General features: G+C 41.1%; 1 protein-coding gene across 3 annotated transcripts; it reads right to left on the reverse strand.

Moving 5' to 3' along the window:
- Window positions 1-1343: 1343 nt before the first annotated feature.
- Window positions 1344-16372, reverse strand: LOC309695539 (protein FAM163A-like). 3 transcript variants are annotated; one of them, XM_082516252.1, is made up of 5 exons: window positions 16001-16372; window positions 15249-15302; window positions 5191-5212; window positions 4968-5082; window positions 1344-3457 (listed from the first exon to the last, which is right to left on the reverse strand). In XM_082516252.1, the coding sequence occupies exons 4-5, from the start codon at window positions 5058-5060 to the stop codon at window positions 3086-3088; spliced, it is 465 nt and encodes a 154-aa protein (XP_082372378.1). In that variant the 5' UTR covers window positions 5061-5082; window positions 5191-5212; window positions 15249-15302; window positions 16001-16372; the 3' UTR covers window positions 1344-3085. The 3 variants fall into 3 exon arrangements, with proteins under 3 accessions (XP_082372378.1, XP_082372379.1, XP_082372380.1); XM_082516253.1 differs by lacking the exon at window positions 16001-16372 and adding an exon at window positions 15731-15898; XM_082516254.1 differs by lacking the exon at window positions 16001-16372 and adding an exon at window positions 7578-7592 and having other exon boundaries at window positions 15249-15267.
- Window positions 16373-17948: the final 1576 nt, after the last annotated feature.

Below are 17948 nucleotides of genomic sequence, written 5' to 3' on the forward strand. Positions count from 1 at the left end.
GTAAGCACAGAAAAGGTAAATACATCAGCTTCTATGGAAGACACTGCGGAACAAACTCTCTTCAGTTTCATGGCAATTTCATGTCAGAAGTGAAAACAGAAACAGACAAAACTGACACTTTTCTCACAGACTTTCTGGTAATCTGCAAGAAGAACAAAAAAAGGCTTAAAAAGTTGTAGTTCCTTCTTCGCTCGTCAGGTCTTTCTTCTGGATAAAAACAGTTAAGCTCCATTAGTTATATAGCTGTTAGCCCTCATGTAGTGTAAGCTGCAGTGGTAAGAGGTTCACACTACCATTAACCCTTTGTGACACAGGGAAAAAGGGAGAAACTGGAGAAAAGAATAAGAATAACTGAAGTGATGCTCAAATATGGGGTTGCGCATGCCTTCTTCGTGTGTCTCAGCTCTGTCTCCTCGTCATCAGCAGTCACTTTTGATTTATTGAGTGGAAAATGCTGCTAAAAATATATTCAAAGTGCTCACACCTAACAGAAAGGTATTTATGTGGTTAATCTTAATCACATTGAGGGTGAATGATAGATGCAGCACTATATCTATGTGTGTTTATGTAACTTTGTCATTCTTCAGATTAGGCTGACATTTGTCTGCTGCCGGAAAAATGGTGGTTTTTACTAGATCCCTGCATCCAGGATGCATTTGCCAGAGAATGAGCTGAACATGAGATCATAAACTCTGTGTTCATCTAATCTAATGCAACTGAGGTCCTGAGCCATAAATAACTGCCGAATGACTTATCCGGTTGTTCAGTCTGACGTCACTAGCCGTGTCTGGGTCTAAACTCCGCTGCAGGTCCATATATCAAACGATCACTATGGCATTACTGAGAGTTGAAAAACTGTCTAAAGTCTTTCATCTTTAATAAAATGATCAGTGTTGTGCTCTACCGGGTGTAACAATTGAGTTTAACATCCAGGCATCCATGAAAACGGAATTTATGACATTTAACGGAGTTAGAAGTTAGCAGGGAGTTAGCTCGCTAGCTTCTATCTAAATAAAATATAGCATGTCCTGACTGCGGGGTTTTGGAAACAAATTCAAACGTACAGCTCTGTTATCACTTCCAACATAAATGAAGACAGAAAACTAAACAGCAGTGACGATTGTTGGGTTACTGAAGTTTGGCTAGCTGGTATATAATGATGTGCTACGTGACCGCTAGCGACACAGCTATGTTAGCATAATATAAACAAGCTAACTTTTTTTCCACTCGATAAAAGTTAACGTGAGTGTTCTTGGTGGTCAGGAACAAATGTAATCGCATGGCAGGATGCTGTAAAAGGACCAGACTTCAGCCAGGAGAACAACTGAGATAATCCATCCACAATACGAGGTCAGTCATTCATATACTGCTGCATGGGCTGGGCTGTAGCTACATCCTAAGATTTTACAAACTGAGCTTAAATAAATGATTAGTGGTAATAAAAGCCGAGGGAGGTCAACAGTGATCACTGACTGTTTTAGGAGCTTTTTGAGACTAAATAGAAGAAAATACATAACATTAAACATGTTAACAACACAAAAGCCATATTAAACGCAGACTACTTTAGACCCGGAAGTAGGATTCGTCGCGTCATCACTGAACAACCGGATAGTTGCAGAATTTGCAAATAATGTCCTGCTTTTCCACTGAGTTTAATAAAACATGTTTGTAATTTAGTACTAAGCCTTTTCTTGTCTAACTGAATGCATTTTTTCTCTATAAATTACATAATTACATTCACAAAACTTCACAGAAATTAAAAAACAAATTCTATATGTCACAATTTTTTAATGACTTAGGCTACGTTCACACTGCAGGCGAAAGCGCATCAAATCCGATTTTTTTGACCCTATGCGACCCATATCCGATCATGCTATGACAGTGTGAACGGCGCAAATCCGATATTTTCAAATCCGATCTGGGTCACTTTCGTATGTGGTACCGAATCCGATACATATCCGATGTTTTAGAAAGCGACTGCTGTTTGAACGGTCAAGTCGCATTAAATCCGCCTTTTACGTCACCGACACAAGACTGAAGCCAATTATCAGCGCCAGAGAAGCGCCCGAGAAGACATCGCGAACGCTTCCTGGCCATCCAGTGTAGATGTCAGTGAAACTGTTGGGAAGACAACGTAAACATTTTATTTGTACTGTATAATCTGCAGATTCTGACAGAAATCTGCAGCTATCTTTGAAGCACCGCTCCTCTCTTAAACAGCAATAAGGATCATTATTAGGTTATTTACATTATTATGTAAATAACAAAATAACTTAAAGCAAAAATTGGGAAACGTGAAGTCCGAAGTCTTTATATTAAGGGCCATCAGTCAAACAATACTGTTGCTCTGGGTCTAAACAGAGCGCGTTGTGTGTGACATCTTCTTTTGCGCATGCGGGCCGCTTTGAGCGTTCACACTAGAGCGCGTTTGCTGTCGCATTTTATTTGTAGTGTGAACGAGCAGACAAAAAAAATCGGATTTGATCAAAAAAATCGGAATTGAGCATTAAGACCTGCAGTGTGAACGTAGCCTAAATGACTTTAACGCCCCAAAACCTCGCCTGTTTTTCTACCTGGGGACTGTCTGAGCTTACTCTGTACTAAAAGCTTTGTTATGTGTCCCTGATCATATGTAACCTGAATGACTTCATTGCCCCAGATGCATTTATAGAGTGTGTAGACTAGCTCCAACCTTTGAGCCATTTACTAAAAACACTATCATGTGTGACCGGGCTCAATGAGATGCTAACTGTAATGGTACTTATACATTTTATAGCTTTTGTTTAAGTAAAAGTCGTACTAAGATTAAAATGTGAGTTTTTTTAAAGAGTAATGTGGCCAATTTTATGTAATATTTCCCTGCTGCAGATCATGCCCAGATTTGTCACCCACCATGGGGCTCTATCAGTAGGCTTAGTTTATGGGTCACTTCCCTTCAAATTATGTGGGCATGTACAGTAATATGGGCATGTGTGTATAATTGTGCTGTCCTCTAATCAATTACCTGAAGTTAGTCTCAAACAAAAGGGCATGTGCTAGACGCTGTAGGTGTGTGTGTGTGTGTGCCTGTACAGTGAAGCAAAGGTCAGACGTCAGTGCTGTAGGAGCGCGGCGGGGGAGGAAACGTGTCCGAGGGACTGCAGTAGCTCAGAGGGGAGGAGCTCTGAGGGTGAACCGACAGGGGAAGAGATACAGACGGGTTCTCGTAGTAAGTATGGAAGCCGAGACGCTCCCCTCCGTTACGCATGTCGTCTGTGAGTCCCGAGCGCAGGGTGTACGGTGAACAGCTGGGGCAGTGGTGAGAACCCGAATCCAGCTGATCCAGAGAGACGGGGGTGATGGCAGTGCCGTCCATGGCGAGGGCGTTGCAGGCGTTGCATGGAAAGTGAGCGAGAGGATCCGGTCCTGCCATGGAGGCCACGTCCACCTCAGAATCATTTTTCTTACAGCAGTAATACTGCAGGAGGATGACAAAGAAGGCACCAGGGTGTGAGCAAGAAGAACAAGGGTTTGGATGTCTTCTTAAACATTCTGTGATTCTGATTGCTTTATCACAGCAAAATAAAGTTGTGATATCAAAATCAAAATATGAACAGTGACAAACAAAATTCAGTTTAACATGGTGGGAATACTTAGAAGTAGTTTTTTTTCAGAGGCAGGTGAAAAGACTGACAGTATACTCAGACAGCTGTCACTAGGCTTTGGAAGGGCAGTCTGCACTGTGCTTTGTGCAAATGTTGAACCACTGACTGCTCTGGCCACCACATCTGCTTTTATTGTAACCAGATCCAGCTGTGACTTGGTACTAGAGTGCTATGTTACATAAATGAGACAGAATGTGGAAAACCATGTTAAGGTGGCAGACAATTAGACTGGGTTATGGCTCAGTCTCACTAGATTAAAAATAGGACTGCAACATCCTCGAGTTGCCCGGTGACTGAAGTGAATTTTTGGCAAATTTAGGGAACGATTGGAAGTAGGTCGCCTCCAGGTTGAGCGCTCGACAACCTCAATCTCACAGCAACCACTTTTGCTTGTTTGTTTGATTGTTTCTATTTTAACTATTGCAATATGACTGAAGCCTAGAATTTACTCTGTTGTGGACATGGACAATGACAGCTGGACGGTCAGACAGCTGAGTACTCATCCCTGTTACTACTTTTTGAAGTCTGCCAACTTGGTTGGTGGTCTGGTGATTTAAATTTCTTGTTTTTTTACTCTATAATTGTCTGTCTTTACCTTACTGGCTGACTGTTGCTTTAAATTGGCACTATATAAATAAAATTGCATTGAAATGAATTTTATATCTTAATTTTTAAACGCACACAGATTGCAATCAGCTAAATCAATATGTGGCAACAAGTGCAACTAGTCTGCAATGGGTCTCTTTGGATAAGGTGACTTCATCCAGCTGGTTACCAACTTGTTTGTTTGGCAACCAGCTCTGCCTTGTGGTTATATTTATTAATAAAAGCAAGTGGCTAGCGTCTATGATATTTTGCTAGTAAATTAAAATCCTGGACACAACACTATGTGTGGAAACCTTTCTGTTTCAAGCCTGAGAAGTTCAGTCTGGACTCTGATTGCAATTTAATGCGAATTTCCAATTAGTGTGAATTACTGTGCATGTAGATGGCAACAGATTTGCAGTAATTTATCACAGTATTATATCAAACAGATAGCAAGTAACTGCCAACTTGACCCTACTTAATTGCAGACTAATAGCAGACTGTGTCAATTTGCCATTTTTTCACTGGCTTTTAAGATGCCAGCTGAGTGCGAGTGGTGCCCATCTTTGAAGCAAGTATTTCAAAGACAATAAGACTGCAAGTTCATTGCACACGGTCACAAACTAGATTAGTTAGTTGAGTTTGTTAAGCCAGTAAACATCAGTAATGTAAAAAGAGCTTTTGGGTGAAGAGCAAACTGCCTAAAAGACCAAGAAACATGAACGTGCACAGTAATACCTGGAGTCTACAGTAACAGAGAACTGCTACAATGCACAGCAGTATCACTCCGGCAAGTATTCCTCCGGTTATGACAATAGTTCCCGCTGACATCCGACCAGCTCTCCATCAAACCCTTCACACAGAATCAACAAAGACAGAAAAGAGGCGAAAATGAGTCAAGAATTACATTTGGATTTCAGTAATGTTAGAATAACTTCCGCAGAATATTTAGCATACTTACGTCCAGCAAAGGTTTCTAATGCCTGAAAAAATAACCAAAATAGGCTGGATTAGTGTATTTATATGCCATTATTATACAATTGCAACTGATAAAAATGCACAAATGCCATTCTTCCAAAATAAAAGTCCTTCTGGGTTTTCATGATGTAAAAAAGCAAAGCTGCTTTGCTTCGAGCAAATATGATTCAAACGATTCTGTTTCTGATTGAATCAAATGACAAACTCTGGAACAGGAAACATTTATAAGACTATTTACTCTTTACAAACTGTATTTGCCAGAAGTCTGTCCATACCCCAAACTAGGTCTACTTACATCGTTATTGGGTTCAAATAGTGAGATTTTTTTTGTCATATTTTCGCTGAGCTGCAGTTGATTATCACCATACAGGGAGTGCAGAATTATTAGGCAAGTTGTATTTTTGAGGAATAATGTTATTATTGAACAACAACCATGTTCTCAATGAACCCAAAAAACTCATTAATATCAAAGCTGAATGTTTTTGGAAGTAGTTTTTAGTTTTAGCTATTTTAGGGGGATATCTGTGTGTGCAGGTGACTATTACTGTGCATAATTATTAGGCAACTTAGCAAAAAACAAATATATACCCATTTCAATTATTTATTTTTACCAGTGACACCAATATAACATCTCCACATTCACAAATATACATTTCTGACATTCAAAAACAAAACAAAAACAAAGCAGCGACCAATATAGCCACCTTTCTTTGCAAGGACACTCAAAAGCCTGCCATCCATGGATTCTGTCAGTGTTTTGATCTGTTCACCATCAACATTGCGTGCAGCAGCAACCACAGCCTCCCAGACACTGTTCAGAGAGGTGTACTGTTTTCCCTCCTTGTAAATCTCACATTTGATGATGGACCACAGGTTCTCAATGGGGTTCAGATCAGGTGAACAAGGAGGCCATGTCATTAGTTTTTCTTCTTTTATACCCTTTCTTGCCAGCCACGCTGTAGAGTACTTGGACGCGTGTGATGGAGCATTGTCCTGCATGAAAATCATGTTTTTCTTGAAGGATGCAGACTTCTTCCTGTACCACTGCTTGAAGAAGGTGTCTTCCAGAAACTGGCAGTAGGACTGGGAGTTGAGCTTGACTCCATCCTCAACCCGAAAAGGCTCCACAAGCTCATCTTTGATGATACCAGCCCAAACCAGTACTCCACCTCCACCTTGCTGGCGTCTGAGTCGGACTGGAGCTCTCTGCCCTTTACCAATCCAGCCACGGGCCCATCCATCTGGCCCATCAAGACTCACTCTCATTTCATCAGTCCATAAAACCTTAGAAAAACCAGTCTTGAGATATTTCTTGGCCCAATCTTGACGTTTCAGCTTGTGTGTCTTGTTCAGTGGTGGTCGTCTTTCAGCCTTTCTTACCTTGGCCATGTCTCTGAGTATTGCACACCTTGTGCTTTTGGGCACTCCAGTGATGTTGCAGCTCTGAAATATGGCCAAACTGGTGGCAAGTGGCATCTTGGCAGCTGCACGCTTGACTTTTCTCAGTTCATGGGCAGTTATTTTGCACCTTGGTTTTTCCACACGCTTCTTGCGACCCTGTTGACTATTTTGAATGAAACGCTTGATTGTTTGATGATCACGCTTCAGAAGCTTTGCAATTTTGAGACTGCTGCATCCCTCTGCAAGATATCTCACTATTTTTGACTTTTCTGAGCCTGTCAAGTCCTTCTTTTGACCCATTTTGCCAAAGGAAAGGACGTTGCCTAATAATTATGCACACCTGATATAGGGTGTTGATGTCATTAGACCACACCCCTTCTCATTACAGAGATGCACATCACCTAATATGCTTAATTGGTAGTAGGCTTTCGAGCCTATACAGCTTGGAGTAAGACAACATGCATGAAGAGGATGATGTGGACAAAATACTCATTTGCCTAATAATTCTGCACTCCCTGTATTTTTGCAGGGTACTGTGCATAAATAGGATATCACAAATTCTAATTTTGACATTTGCTTTTTAGGGATAAAACAAGAGAGTAGTTGTATTTTTAAACATTGGCACATGAAGGGTAGCTGTTTAGCACTGCATGCTGTCTTAATGCTGAGCTCATCCCCTCCCAGCTTCTGCTCAACACTCAGTGAACTAACATGAGAGGAATGCTGAGCTGCAATACTGAACTATTTCTTTCATTTGTAACCCATCTGCAGGCTATAGCCTCCAGGCTAATGTTTTTTTGTTTTTTTAATTTTCAGAGGTTAAGTGCTCAGAGCAAAAATAATCTTTTCAAGGCGCCGTCAGGTCTGAATTCCAACAAACCAACCGAACACACACATAAGAAGACAGCGGGAGAATGTAAGGAGGTAGGAAACCATAGCAGGCCTGAGGACTGTTACTCTCAAAATCACCTCTCTTTGGAACTCCTGCAGGTAGAAAAAGAGGCTTCTGTCAGGAGGAAATGTTTGGCATGAGAAACGCTACATAGCAGCTGTTGTGCTATGCCGCTGATAATTTCTATGATTCTGTAATTATGTAATTTATATTCAACCAAGCAACTGTTTAGCCCATAAATACAGTGTAGTTATATAATGTGTGGCTTTTAAAAATTAAATAACACACGTGGTTGCCTAAAATGTCTAAAAGTAGTTTATAAAATACACCCCCAGGCCACATTTTAAGCTGCTTGTTAATACAAATCAGCCACTCAGGTGGGAGCAGCCCAATGCATTGCAGCTCAAGTCTGAAGAAGTGCTTAGTTGATTTCAGAGCTCAGAGGAGAATGGCCAGACTGCTTCATATTGATAGGAAGGCAACTTAGAAAAGTACATTTATAACGACAAAGGTATGCAAATGAGTATCTGTGAAGGGATAATACATCAAATCCTTGAAGCAGTGTGTGTGGTCTTCTGTTGTAGCAGCAGTAGACCACACCCACTGCCACTCCTGCCATCTAAAGAACAGGAAACTAAGGCTACAATTCACCAAAATTAGCCAATAAAACACTGGAAAATGTTACCTGCTCTGCTGATTTCTGTAAGTAATTAGAATAATAGGTTGAGAACTTGGTATAAACAACATGAAAGCACAACAGTTCCAGCTGCTGCTGGTGATGTAAAAGGTTGGAAGTCTTTGGGGCCCTTAGTGCCAGTCAAGCATTGTTTAAACACCACTCCATACACAAGTGTTGTCCCTGACTATGTCCATCCTAGTATGACCACAGTGTACCCATCCTCTGATGGTTGCTTCCAGCAGGATAGCACGCCATGTCACAAAGCTCAAATCATCTCAAACTACTTTCTTGAAAATGACAGTAAGTTCACTGCTCTCAAATGGCCTCCACAGTCACCTGATTTCAGTTCAATAGAGCAACTTTGGGATGGAGTGGAATGGAAGATTGATATCACGAATGTGCAAGCAATATTTCTGCAGCAAATGCATAATGCTATCACGTCAAACCAAAGCCTCTGAAGAATGTTTCCAGCATCCAGTTGAATCTATGCCATGAAGAATTAAGTCAGCTCTGAATGCAAAAAGGAGTAAAGCCACATGTACCTAATGAAGTGGCTGGTGGGTTTGTATTACAGCCGCTATTTCATGACAAAGAATCTGTTCTTTCTATATAACCCATAAATAGGCATACAAAGGAATGAATCACGCTCACTCCAGAATACTTAAAACAACTGGGAGCTGTTTTGAATTGAAAAATAACACTCAACGTGTGGTTGAATTAATCTGCTGAATGCAGCAGCACATTCTCTGCATGCTAATAATATGTGTGGCATTTCATACAAGTATGTGCAGCACAGTTTCAGGATAATAATAATAATAATACATTCAAGCGATATGTCGCTTGTCCTTTTTTTACTGTGACAGCTTCAAAATCACCTCTCACTGCTGCGCTGATAGCTGCCACCATGAAATCTCCTGGATATTATCAGGGCATACTGTCACATGAACCCAATTCCTCTCCCCTTTTCTTTGCTTTGCAGGTAAATAACCTTAAGCAAACCGATCTGATTGACACTGAGACACAAAAGAACCAAAGCAGTGTAAAGAAATAAAAGAAAAGAAATAAATCAATGCAGATGCACGTATATTTATCTCCAAAGCGCACAGCAAATTTACTGTCTCGCCTCAAAAAGATCTGCTTCTAAACAAGCCTGTCTAGAGAAAGCACTAAATTAGCTGCGTGCGAGCGATAAAGAACCCCGTGTGTGTGTGTGTGTGTGTGTGTGTGTGTGTGTGTGTGTGTGTGTGTTGATGTCTTAATTTCATTTTACTGGCAGTGACATCAAAATACTAAATAAACAAACAACCACGGCGCAGAATACCCAAATTAATCCGCTCAGAGAGTGACCTCTTATATCAGCTTTTAAATTTCATGATTTCGACATTAATTTAGACAAATTTGCATGGCTGCGTTCGGGCAGAAATATTCATTTTAGGCACTGCCATTATAGTAATTACAACACCAGAAGACTCTATTTATCTACCGTTCAACTTGATTAACTAAAACATCCAGATATTTCTCACTGGAGTAACAGCATTTAATTATGCCAATTAAATGGATTCAAACAAACAAAAAAACCCAACTTCCCTTTATATTAATGCACGTTTGTGAAAGCTGTGAGCTTTCTAAAGCAGTAATTTGCAGTTAATTTACATTTCATTGACTAATTAATAGATTTAACTGTTCTGGGATTTGATATTTTGACATCTGGTAAATCTCAGCAGGAAGGTTAAATAAAAAGAATAGTTCATAATTGGGTGGCTTGGTCAGCTGCCAGCGAGCGGTTTTGCTGCTCTGTCCCTTTGTTTGTCCGATGTATCATTAATGAGGTTAATGACCCTGAACAATGAATAAACTTGAATCTCTATTTTAAATAGATGGTACAATCACATAAAGCACTAGATCTCTTTCATTATATGTGCAGCCTGAAATGAGTATGTGAGCCTCCCTCTCAGAGAGCGCCCTTCTGCAGTATCTTCCATTGCGTCATCGTACTAAATTATATACACCATGGACCGCGATAATGTCGTTAAAAGCGATGTGAAGTCTCTTTTGCTCCCCATTTCTCCATCCCCTCCCCGTCTAGCTCACAATCTCATGTCTCCTTACTCCTCTTTGTGCATCTTATCTTTTCTTCATTCTCTTTGTCTCTCATTTACTCTTTGAAGAATATCCTGCTTTTTCCAACATGCCATACATCATTCCGGGCTCAGGCTATCGACTTAAATTTAAGACCTGTGTGCAACTACTGTGGCACATGCATGCAAAATTCATAACCTTCTCTGAAATATATCAACAAAGGCGCAGCAATGGAATCTTTCTAGAAAGAAAAATAAGTCACTTTGACTAACACGCGACCAAATTATGCTAGAGAGGGAGCGCTGAGGTAAAGCCTCAGATTAGAGAGTTTCCAGTAGACTGGAGAGACAAACATGCCAAGTGACAGAGGTTGGAAGACTCAACTTTAATGCTGTCATCTTATCCAACACAATTCATGTACGACTCCCAGTGGGTTCAGAGCTGTCTGATTTAGCTGGGAAGCACACACACACACACACACTCATAATACCACATAAAACCCTTAGATTTAACTGTGGTCTGAAAGAAGGATCTGCCACAATCCTGTCAGTGGCTGACTTGGACAAGTGACACTGAAGAAGGGGGATGAAGCTGTCTCAGAGGAGCCAACAGGCATCTGATTTCCACAACACAGAAGCTACATAAAGTCATTATGTGTACCAGTCCCAGGTGACCTGCACACTCTAGTTATACAAAGTGTATCTGTCAAGTCAGCTTCAATCACAGAAAGAAAGGATCCACTTCCTTACTGTACAAAAAGCAGCGCTGAAGGAAATGTAAATCCCTGAGATTTGCAGGGATTTTGAGAGTTGCCAAGAAATGATGTAAAGTATATGTGCAAATGAGAGACAGGGAGGCTCTTAAGCAGTCAGCAACATTGTCACTCTTGACTCAAAACACTGAGCATCTAGCAGGGTTGGGCAAAAATTCAATTTTGGCTTCAGCTCATTATTATTTTCACTGTCAATTAATTTGTACCGAGAGAAGAGAGCAGGTGGAGGAAAACCTGGGGAGGTGACGATATGCACTGGAGAGAAGAGGACTGAAAGTCGGAAGAAGCATGAAAGATTATGTCTGATTGAGAGGGAGACAGGTGTAAGACTGAATCTTCAAGCAGTAGATGTAGAGAAGGTTGATGAGCTTAAATATCTGGGGGTCCGCCATCCAGCGAAAAGTGTAACGGAGAGGGGAAAAGAGTGCAAGCACGGTGGAGTGTGTGGAGATGAGTGTCAGGGATGATTTGTGACAGAGGGATAGCAGCAAGAGTGAAAGGGAAGGTTTACAAAACAGTACGGAGACATGCTATGAGGTATGGTTTGGAGATGGTGGGACTGACACAAAGTGTAGAAGTGAAGGAGGACACGGAGTAGGTTGGTGTGACAGTGGGGGATGCTAGGGACAGGCAGAGAATTCACTGTGGCGACCACCTGCTTCTCATCAGCAGTGATGATTCTTGGCTCACAGGTTGGCTGAGTTTTAAAGAGAAGTTTGTGCTTGATTTGAGGTTCATAGTGCTGCCGCAAATAGGCACATACAACAGGTAAAAACAGGACTTCCAATTAATGATCTAAACATAGCAGCAGTGCTGGAAGGGTTCAGAGGTGCACAAGGAGAAACCTCGATGGGACAAAATTTAAATCAGGTCATGCTTTTTGCTTTATATTGGACACACTGTTAGAGTTCATTTATTATGAATGATCTTAGGCATCAAGAATTTGTCCTTGGTGGTTTTCTAAAATTTCTGCCATCTTCTGGGAATTCTCTGACATTTTTGTAGACGATTTGATTAATTGATTAATCAGAAAGAACATAGAGAGATGACTTTATTGAACATCCGAGTCTCAAAATCTGTGAGCATAAAAAAAAAAAAATCTTTACCAGATAGTTGACTTTGAAAGAAAAAGACTCAGAAAGAAAAATTCAACCACAATACCACAACTTTATTGATCCTTTGGGAAGTTATTCTTATATTTCGAGCGAACGCATCTGTATGGAAACAGCCAGCAAGTTGACTCAACTGTCTGAATTTTGGAGTCTGGGTTAATGATACAGCAGATAAAGTCAACAATCGCAGGTTGGGAACCTTCCTCATAGAAAATACAAGGCATTGAGTTGCTATAGTCTCTGACTGGCCTCCTCTTCTTCTCTACTTGTGAAAAGCCATTAAAGACCAAGAAAACGGGAATTCTTGCATGCAAAGACAATAAATCATCAACTTTAACACAAATACACATGCTAAGAAAAACTAAATCTGTTATACTGCATTACACCATATTTACCCTGATGTTATATTCGTCTCTAGGATATACTTTATAATTAGTATTACTTAAAAATCACATTAGCCTTGCTGTATCACAGATAAGAAAAGTGGCTCTTCTTCTTCTTGTTCTGCTTTTTTCTCCTCTCCCTCCCTTTTTCGTTCACATACAACATGCACATGAAGAGTTCATTAGAAAGATGATTAAACCTTTGTTCATGCTACCACAAAATCCTCTCATTTCGACCTCCGCAATGTTAGAAACGCTGAGAGAGGTGAAGAGGTTTCACACTCCACTTGCAGAACTATATTTAGCAGTTTTGCCATCTCTTAACACAGTGAAAAGCACGAGATGAGAGGCAGAAGAGAGAGGTGTCATATTTTAATTCGTTTTCTCTGCGGGAAATGAAACGATCCTCGCATACAGCTGCATGCAAATGAACACGCACGCACCCACAACCAAAAACACCCCTGATCGAATGCTGAAGAGGTAAAAAACACCGCTTCCCTCAGAACTTTCATGTGGGACGATGTGGTGATGATTAGTGTTGTGAAGCTGGGAGGTTCTTCTCCCATGTGATGCCTGAGTGAACTGTGGAAATTAGAGAAGCTATGACAGGAAACTTTAATTAGAAAACTCTCTGCTATACAGTAAAGCAGTGGATGACGGCAGATCATTAGATGAAAAGTGATCCCGTATCTGTTCAGTCAATCTGAAGCTAAAAGGAAAATTAGCTTAGGTTTGCAGCAAAGGCTGGAAATGGGGAGGAAATTTAATTCGTTCAGTTCAATTCAGTCTATTTATATAGTTCCAAATCACAACAGCACCTTACTGTATACATTATTTCAATTGCTTTATGTGGTAAGGTAAAGACCCTGCAATATTAGATAGAAAGCCCAACAATCACACAACCCCCTGTAGCCAAGCAGTAGGCCACAGTGGGAAGGAAAAACTCCCTTTTAAGAGGAAGAACGAGGTGCAGGGAGGGGCAGAGTGGGCGTGAGCACAAAAGGCAACCTACAGGAGAGAGAGTAAAGCATGTGGCTTAGTTATTTTGAAGATAACAAAACCTGCATACCAGTATTACCAGGACTGCTTAACAGGGACTTTGTGTTAAATCTATACTGTATAAGTGTCATAACCACACCTCTGAAAACGTATGCTAAAACTTGAAGTGCACTTCCCTAGAAATGTTACTACACAACTATCGTGATCTGTCCACTTCTGTCGATTTCTCCTATCCATTTATGGTTGCTTGTTTGAGTGGATTAGTGAAAGATTAATATAAATTATGTATCATTGAAAGGACAGACTTGAATGTTAGGCTAGTTCATGGGTAGCACTGCCCAAATTAGATGAGTTTAAGTATCAGGGGGTCTTTTTCATGAAAGAATGAATACTATGTCACTCTCTTGTGGTGAACAAAGACCTGAGCCTGAAAGCAAAGAGCTGCAACTATTCAATATCAAAAGGAGCCAGATGTGGTGGTTTGGGCATCTGTCCAGGACATTTCTTTGGTCCCTCCCAAGTGAGGTGCTTCGGGCATGTCTTACTGGAAGGAAGCCCAGGGGCAAACCCAGGACATGATGTAGAGATTATATCTCTCGACTGGATTGGGAACGCCCTGATGTCCTTCCAGATGAGCCAGAGATGCATCCAGCATCAGAAGATGGATGAATGGATGTCTAACTGCTCAAAACTTATATACATATCATTGAAAAACTACTAAAGCTACTACTACTACTACTATGTCAGAAAGGCGGTATGCAAGATTTTCAATATATGCCTTTTAAGTTCTTATTTAATAAGAGCTAGAAGATATGGATAAGGGTTAGCATGTGGTTAATTTTTTATAAATAAAGAGATGAGTTTACAAATGGAGAAAGGAAGAAAGAGAGAAGGAAAGGGAGGGATCAAACGGGAGAGTAGGGAAGCAGGAGAAGGTGGCAGTGCCTGAGTGGCTGAATGATATACCCACTCTTAAATAATGATATGAATATTTCGTTGAGGTGGCCTTCAACTTTGCGCCGCAAATCACAGCAGGTCCTTGCAATTTTAAAGCCCCGGGGCTTCAATTATTCAGGTATCATTCCTTTAACAATATTTTTCCATCACAGGACAATTTAGCCAGGTAGTAAAATCGGGGACTTTTCTGCCTTGTCTGCCTCTGAAAGCACTCATCTCAGCGTGTGAGGAGAGGAACACATCCACATCTAAGACAGAAACACCCACTATCAGAAGGGTGCAGAAGGGAACAAAGGCAGCCAGAGGGAGGAAGGTGGTGTGTGTGTGTGTGTGCTAGATTTCATTATGAAATACTCAGAAAATGAATCTCAGAAATACACTTTTTTCCTTATGACTGACGGCACATGAACTTAATCAGGTCTCCTGTTGCGTTTGATGCGGTTACCGCATGTCCTAATTACCTCATTGTCAATTATTTTTTGCATTACTTATGACTGAATGCATCTCAGGGGTTCTGGGGATGAATTTCTTTCAGAGTATGCCAAAAAAAGGAGGGAGGGGGGTTATACAGAAATCCAAGTACACTCTTGAGATCAGAATTGAAGATCCACAGCAAGAGCAGAAACACAACTTTCCTTTGCACAGTTTGCCCAGAGGTTCAGAATAGAGATCAGAGGCACTGCACGAACTTGTGGCCAAAGGTTTACAGTGCTGGCTTCCTGTAACAAACAGTGCCAGAGACATAGCTGTACCAAAAGCACCCTTACCTTTAGAAGTCAGCATCTGGGGGAGAGCATTCTCTGCTGTGCTGCAAATCCCCCCTGGAAAACCCCAAAAAAGACCTGACATCAGTTATAACAATGATTTCAAGAGATGCCTCAGGGCCCCAGCATGTGATGTGGTCAGCACTGCGGCTACAGTAAATGAACGAGTTTGTCTCAAAGTGGGGATGGATCTGTCTGCATTCCCATCAAAAATCCACTCATCCATCAATTTTCACATCATTAATCGCTCACACAATCACTGACACATTTTGCCCCCTGTCAGTGCTCATATTACCTCATAAGACATATGGAAGTTGTCATAATCGTGCAAATTAAAGCACATTTTCTGGTCATTCACGCCACAATAACCTCTGACATCTTTTTCATCCTAGTCCAATGCAATCAGACAACTGTGAGCAAAATTACTAGAAAGAGCTGTGAGATAGATGTTAAACCCTCTAAAAATAAAAATCGATTTTACTCACCTTACTGTCCACATCATTTCAAGTAACGTCTAAACTACTACTACAGTAGAGGCGATTTTTCTTTTTCTTTTTTGGGGGGCGAAATAAAATTGAAAATCCTTACTTTTACGATATAAACACATCTAATGCTTTAACCGAATTGGCGGCTGGAGGTCAATTTAACAGCTGTTACATCACTGATTAGCCTCATTTTACTCAATTAAGCAGATAAATTAATGCGCACAGCTGTTAAGTGGCGCGCGGATGACTGTAAATCCAGTCATGCCCTACCTTTTCGGACTGAATGTCTCAGCAACCTGTTAGAGAGACGTTTCTTTTCTTTTCTTCCCTTCTTCTTATTTGCACCGCTGTCGGTCCGGTGTTACGCGGCTCCACAGACAATAAAGTCCAGTGATTTCCTCTCCAGCACCGGTCATTAAAGGTGCCCGGAGCCCCCCTGTGCTGGCTCTACAACCGGAATCATCACGTCATTATCCGCCGTTGGTTATCCCCTCTTGACCACGGTTTTACTCACAGCATGGAGCCAGTGAGGGCCTGTGGGAAATCTCATGGCATCCGACCGCTCTGTGAAGCGCTAAAGACGGATGAGACCAGGCGGCAGTCCGGCTGCAGAGTGTCACCGCTCGGCATGGCCGCGTTTTCAGCGAGGTTCTCTGGGGGCGTTTCGGCACCTGCTACCGCCGTGCCCGGTGGGGCGGGGTAGAAAGAACAGTGGGAAGAGTGAGACTGTGTCAGCTGTACCGTGTGATATCATTTTACAGGACGGTGGAAGGGGTGGTGATGGTAGTGGTGGGGGGCAGAGGGTCGTCACCAGTATGACATGAAAGCGTAAAACGGGTGCATGATATACTCGGCTGCAGTGGGAGAGGTACACACGGACTCTGCGGAATCCAAAGGACATCCAAAACATGTCATGCCACTTGTCTCAGTAAGTCATAAGCTTGAAAGAATCCAGAAAACCAACCCGCCATATCATGTCTACACAGGATTGGAGATATTTTGACAGGAAAATCTCCCCAGTAAAAAAAGAAAAGTTGTGGGGAAAGAAGAGGTTAAAAGGCTGAGTGACACACACACACACACACACACACACACACACACACACACACACACACACACACACACACACATTAAGACTGTAAAAAAATCTCTTCTGAATTGAAGCTGCCCCTGGATCTGATTAATGTGCAGCAACTATATAGCAAATATAGAGGTCATACTCAAGGGTGAGCGGTGACCTTGCTTCAGTGCTCCACTTTTACTTTCCTCTCTGGTTAAGGACTACAAAATGCAACAAGTAGGTTACAGGCTACACAAAACAGCTACTAAAAAAACTCGAGCCACTATTTGTGCTGTCCTTGGTGCTGAAGTCGACTATAAGCAAAACAGAGGGCAGGGTGATACGCAGCTAAAGGACTGTTCCATAAATCTCATTGTCATCCTTTTAAGTCCCTCAAGCAGCTGCAGACAACTCTCTCAAATGACTTGAGCAAACAAGGTCCATCTTGACAGTAATATCCACATAGCATACACTGTGTGCACAAATATTTGGAAAGTGTTCTGCATTGAGTATTCTAGTCTTACCACCTGCGCAGAGAGATTTAAAAAATCTTTTAAAAGACGTACGATAGGAGGTTAGATCCACAAATATGTTATTCTAAACTATTGGCTCACACGGTGTTTAACAAAGCAGTGAACACTCTTCTCATCAGTGTTTCATAGAGAGTCAAGCTCTCTGAGTGACCTTTTTACAACCATGATGTTAGCCTTGTTCCACCAGCACTGCATAATTTGTCGCCCCTAATCTAATTTTATTAAAATCTGTATTTTCTTTATGTTATTTTTGAAATCCTATTAAGGTTTGTATAGCTTTGGCATGTTTCCATATGAAAAATAGATTTAATTCACACTGAAAAGTCAGAAAATGTAAATAAATAAATAAATAAATAAAAATAAGTCTTTCATATAGATGCAATGCCCTTGAAATAGCTGAATTATTTAGGCATGCTCGGTGGATAGTCCATGTTTTGCTGCAAATATTCAACAGGATTGTACATAAAAGAGAGAGAATGTTTACAAGTTGAGGCATCATTATTGACCAAGGAATACCTCACGATAGATTTTTGGTCAAAGGTTTTATAAACAGCCTTTGGAAGGTTGTGGTTGCTGCTTCAGTGAAATCTGATCACAAACAGATGGAGAGAAAAAAGCGACTCCA

This window comes from Aulonocara stuartgranti, assembly GCF_965226115.1.
Source record: "Aulonocara stuartgranti genome assembly, chromosome: 19".
Taxonomy (NCBI): Eukaryota; Metazoa; Chordata; class Actinopteri; order Cichliformes; family Cichlidae; genus Aulonocara; species Aulonocara stuartgranti.

What these genes read in the sequence shown, in the direction of transcription:
- LOC309695539 (XM_082516252.1), bottom strand. Translation starts at nt 5,060, where the DNA reads ATGTCAGCGGGAACTATTGTCATAACCGGAGGAATACTTGCCGGAGTG. An exon ending in TCTGTTACTGTAGACTCCAG is followed by an intron (nt 3,458 to 4,967) that starts GTATTACTGTGC and finishes ATCCTCCTGCAG; the next exon opens with TATTACTGCTGTAAGAAAAA.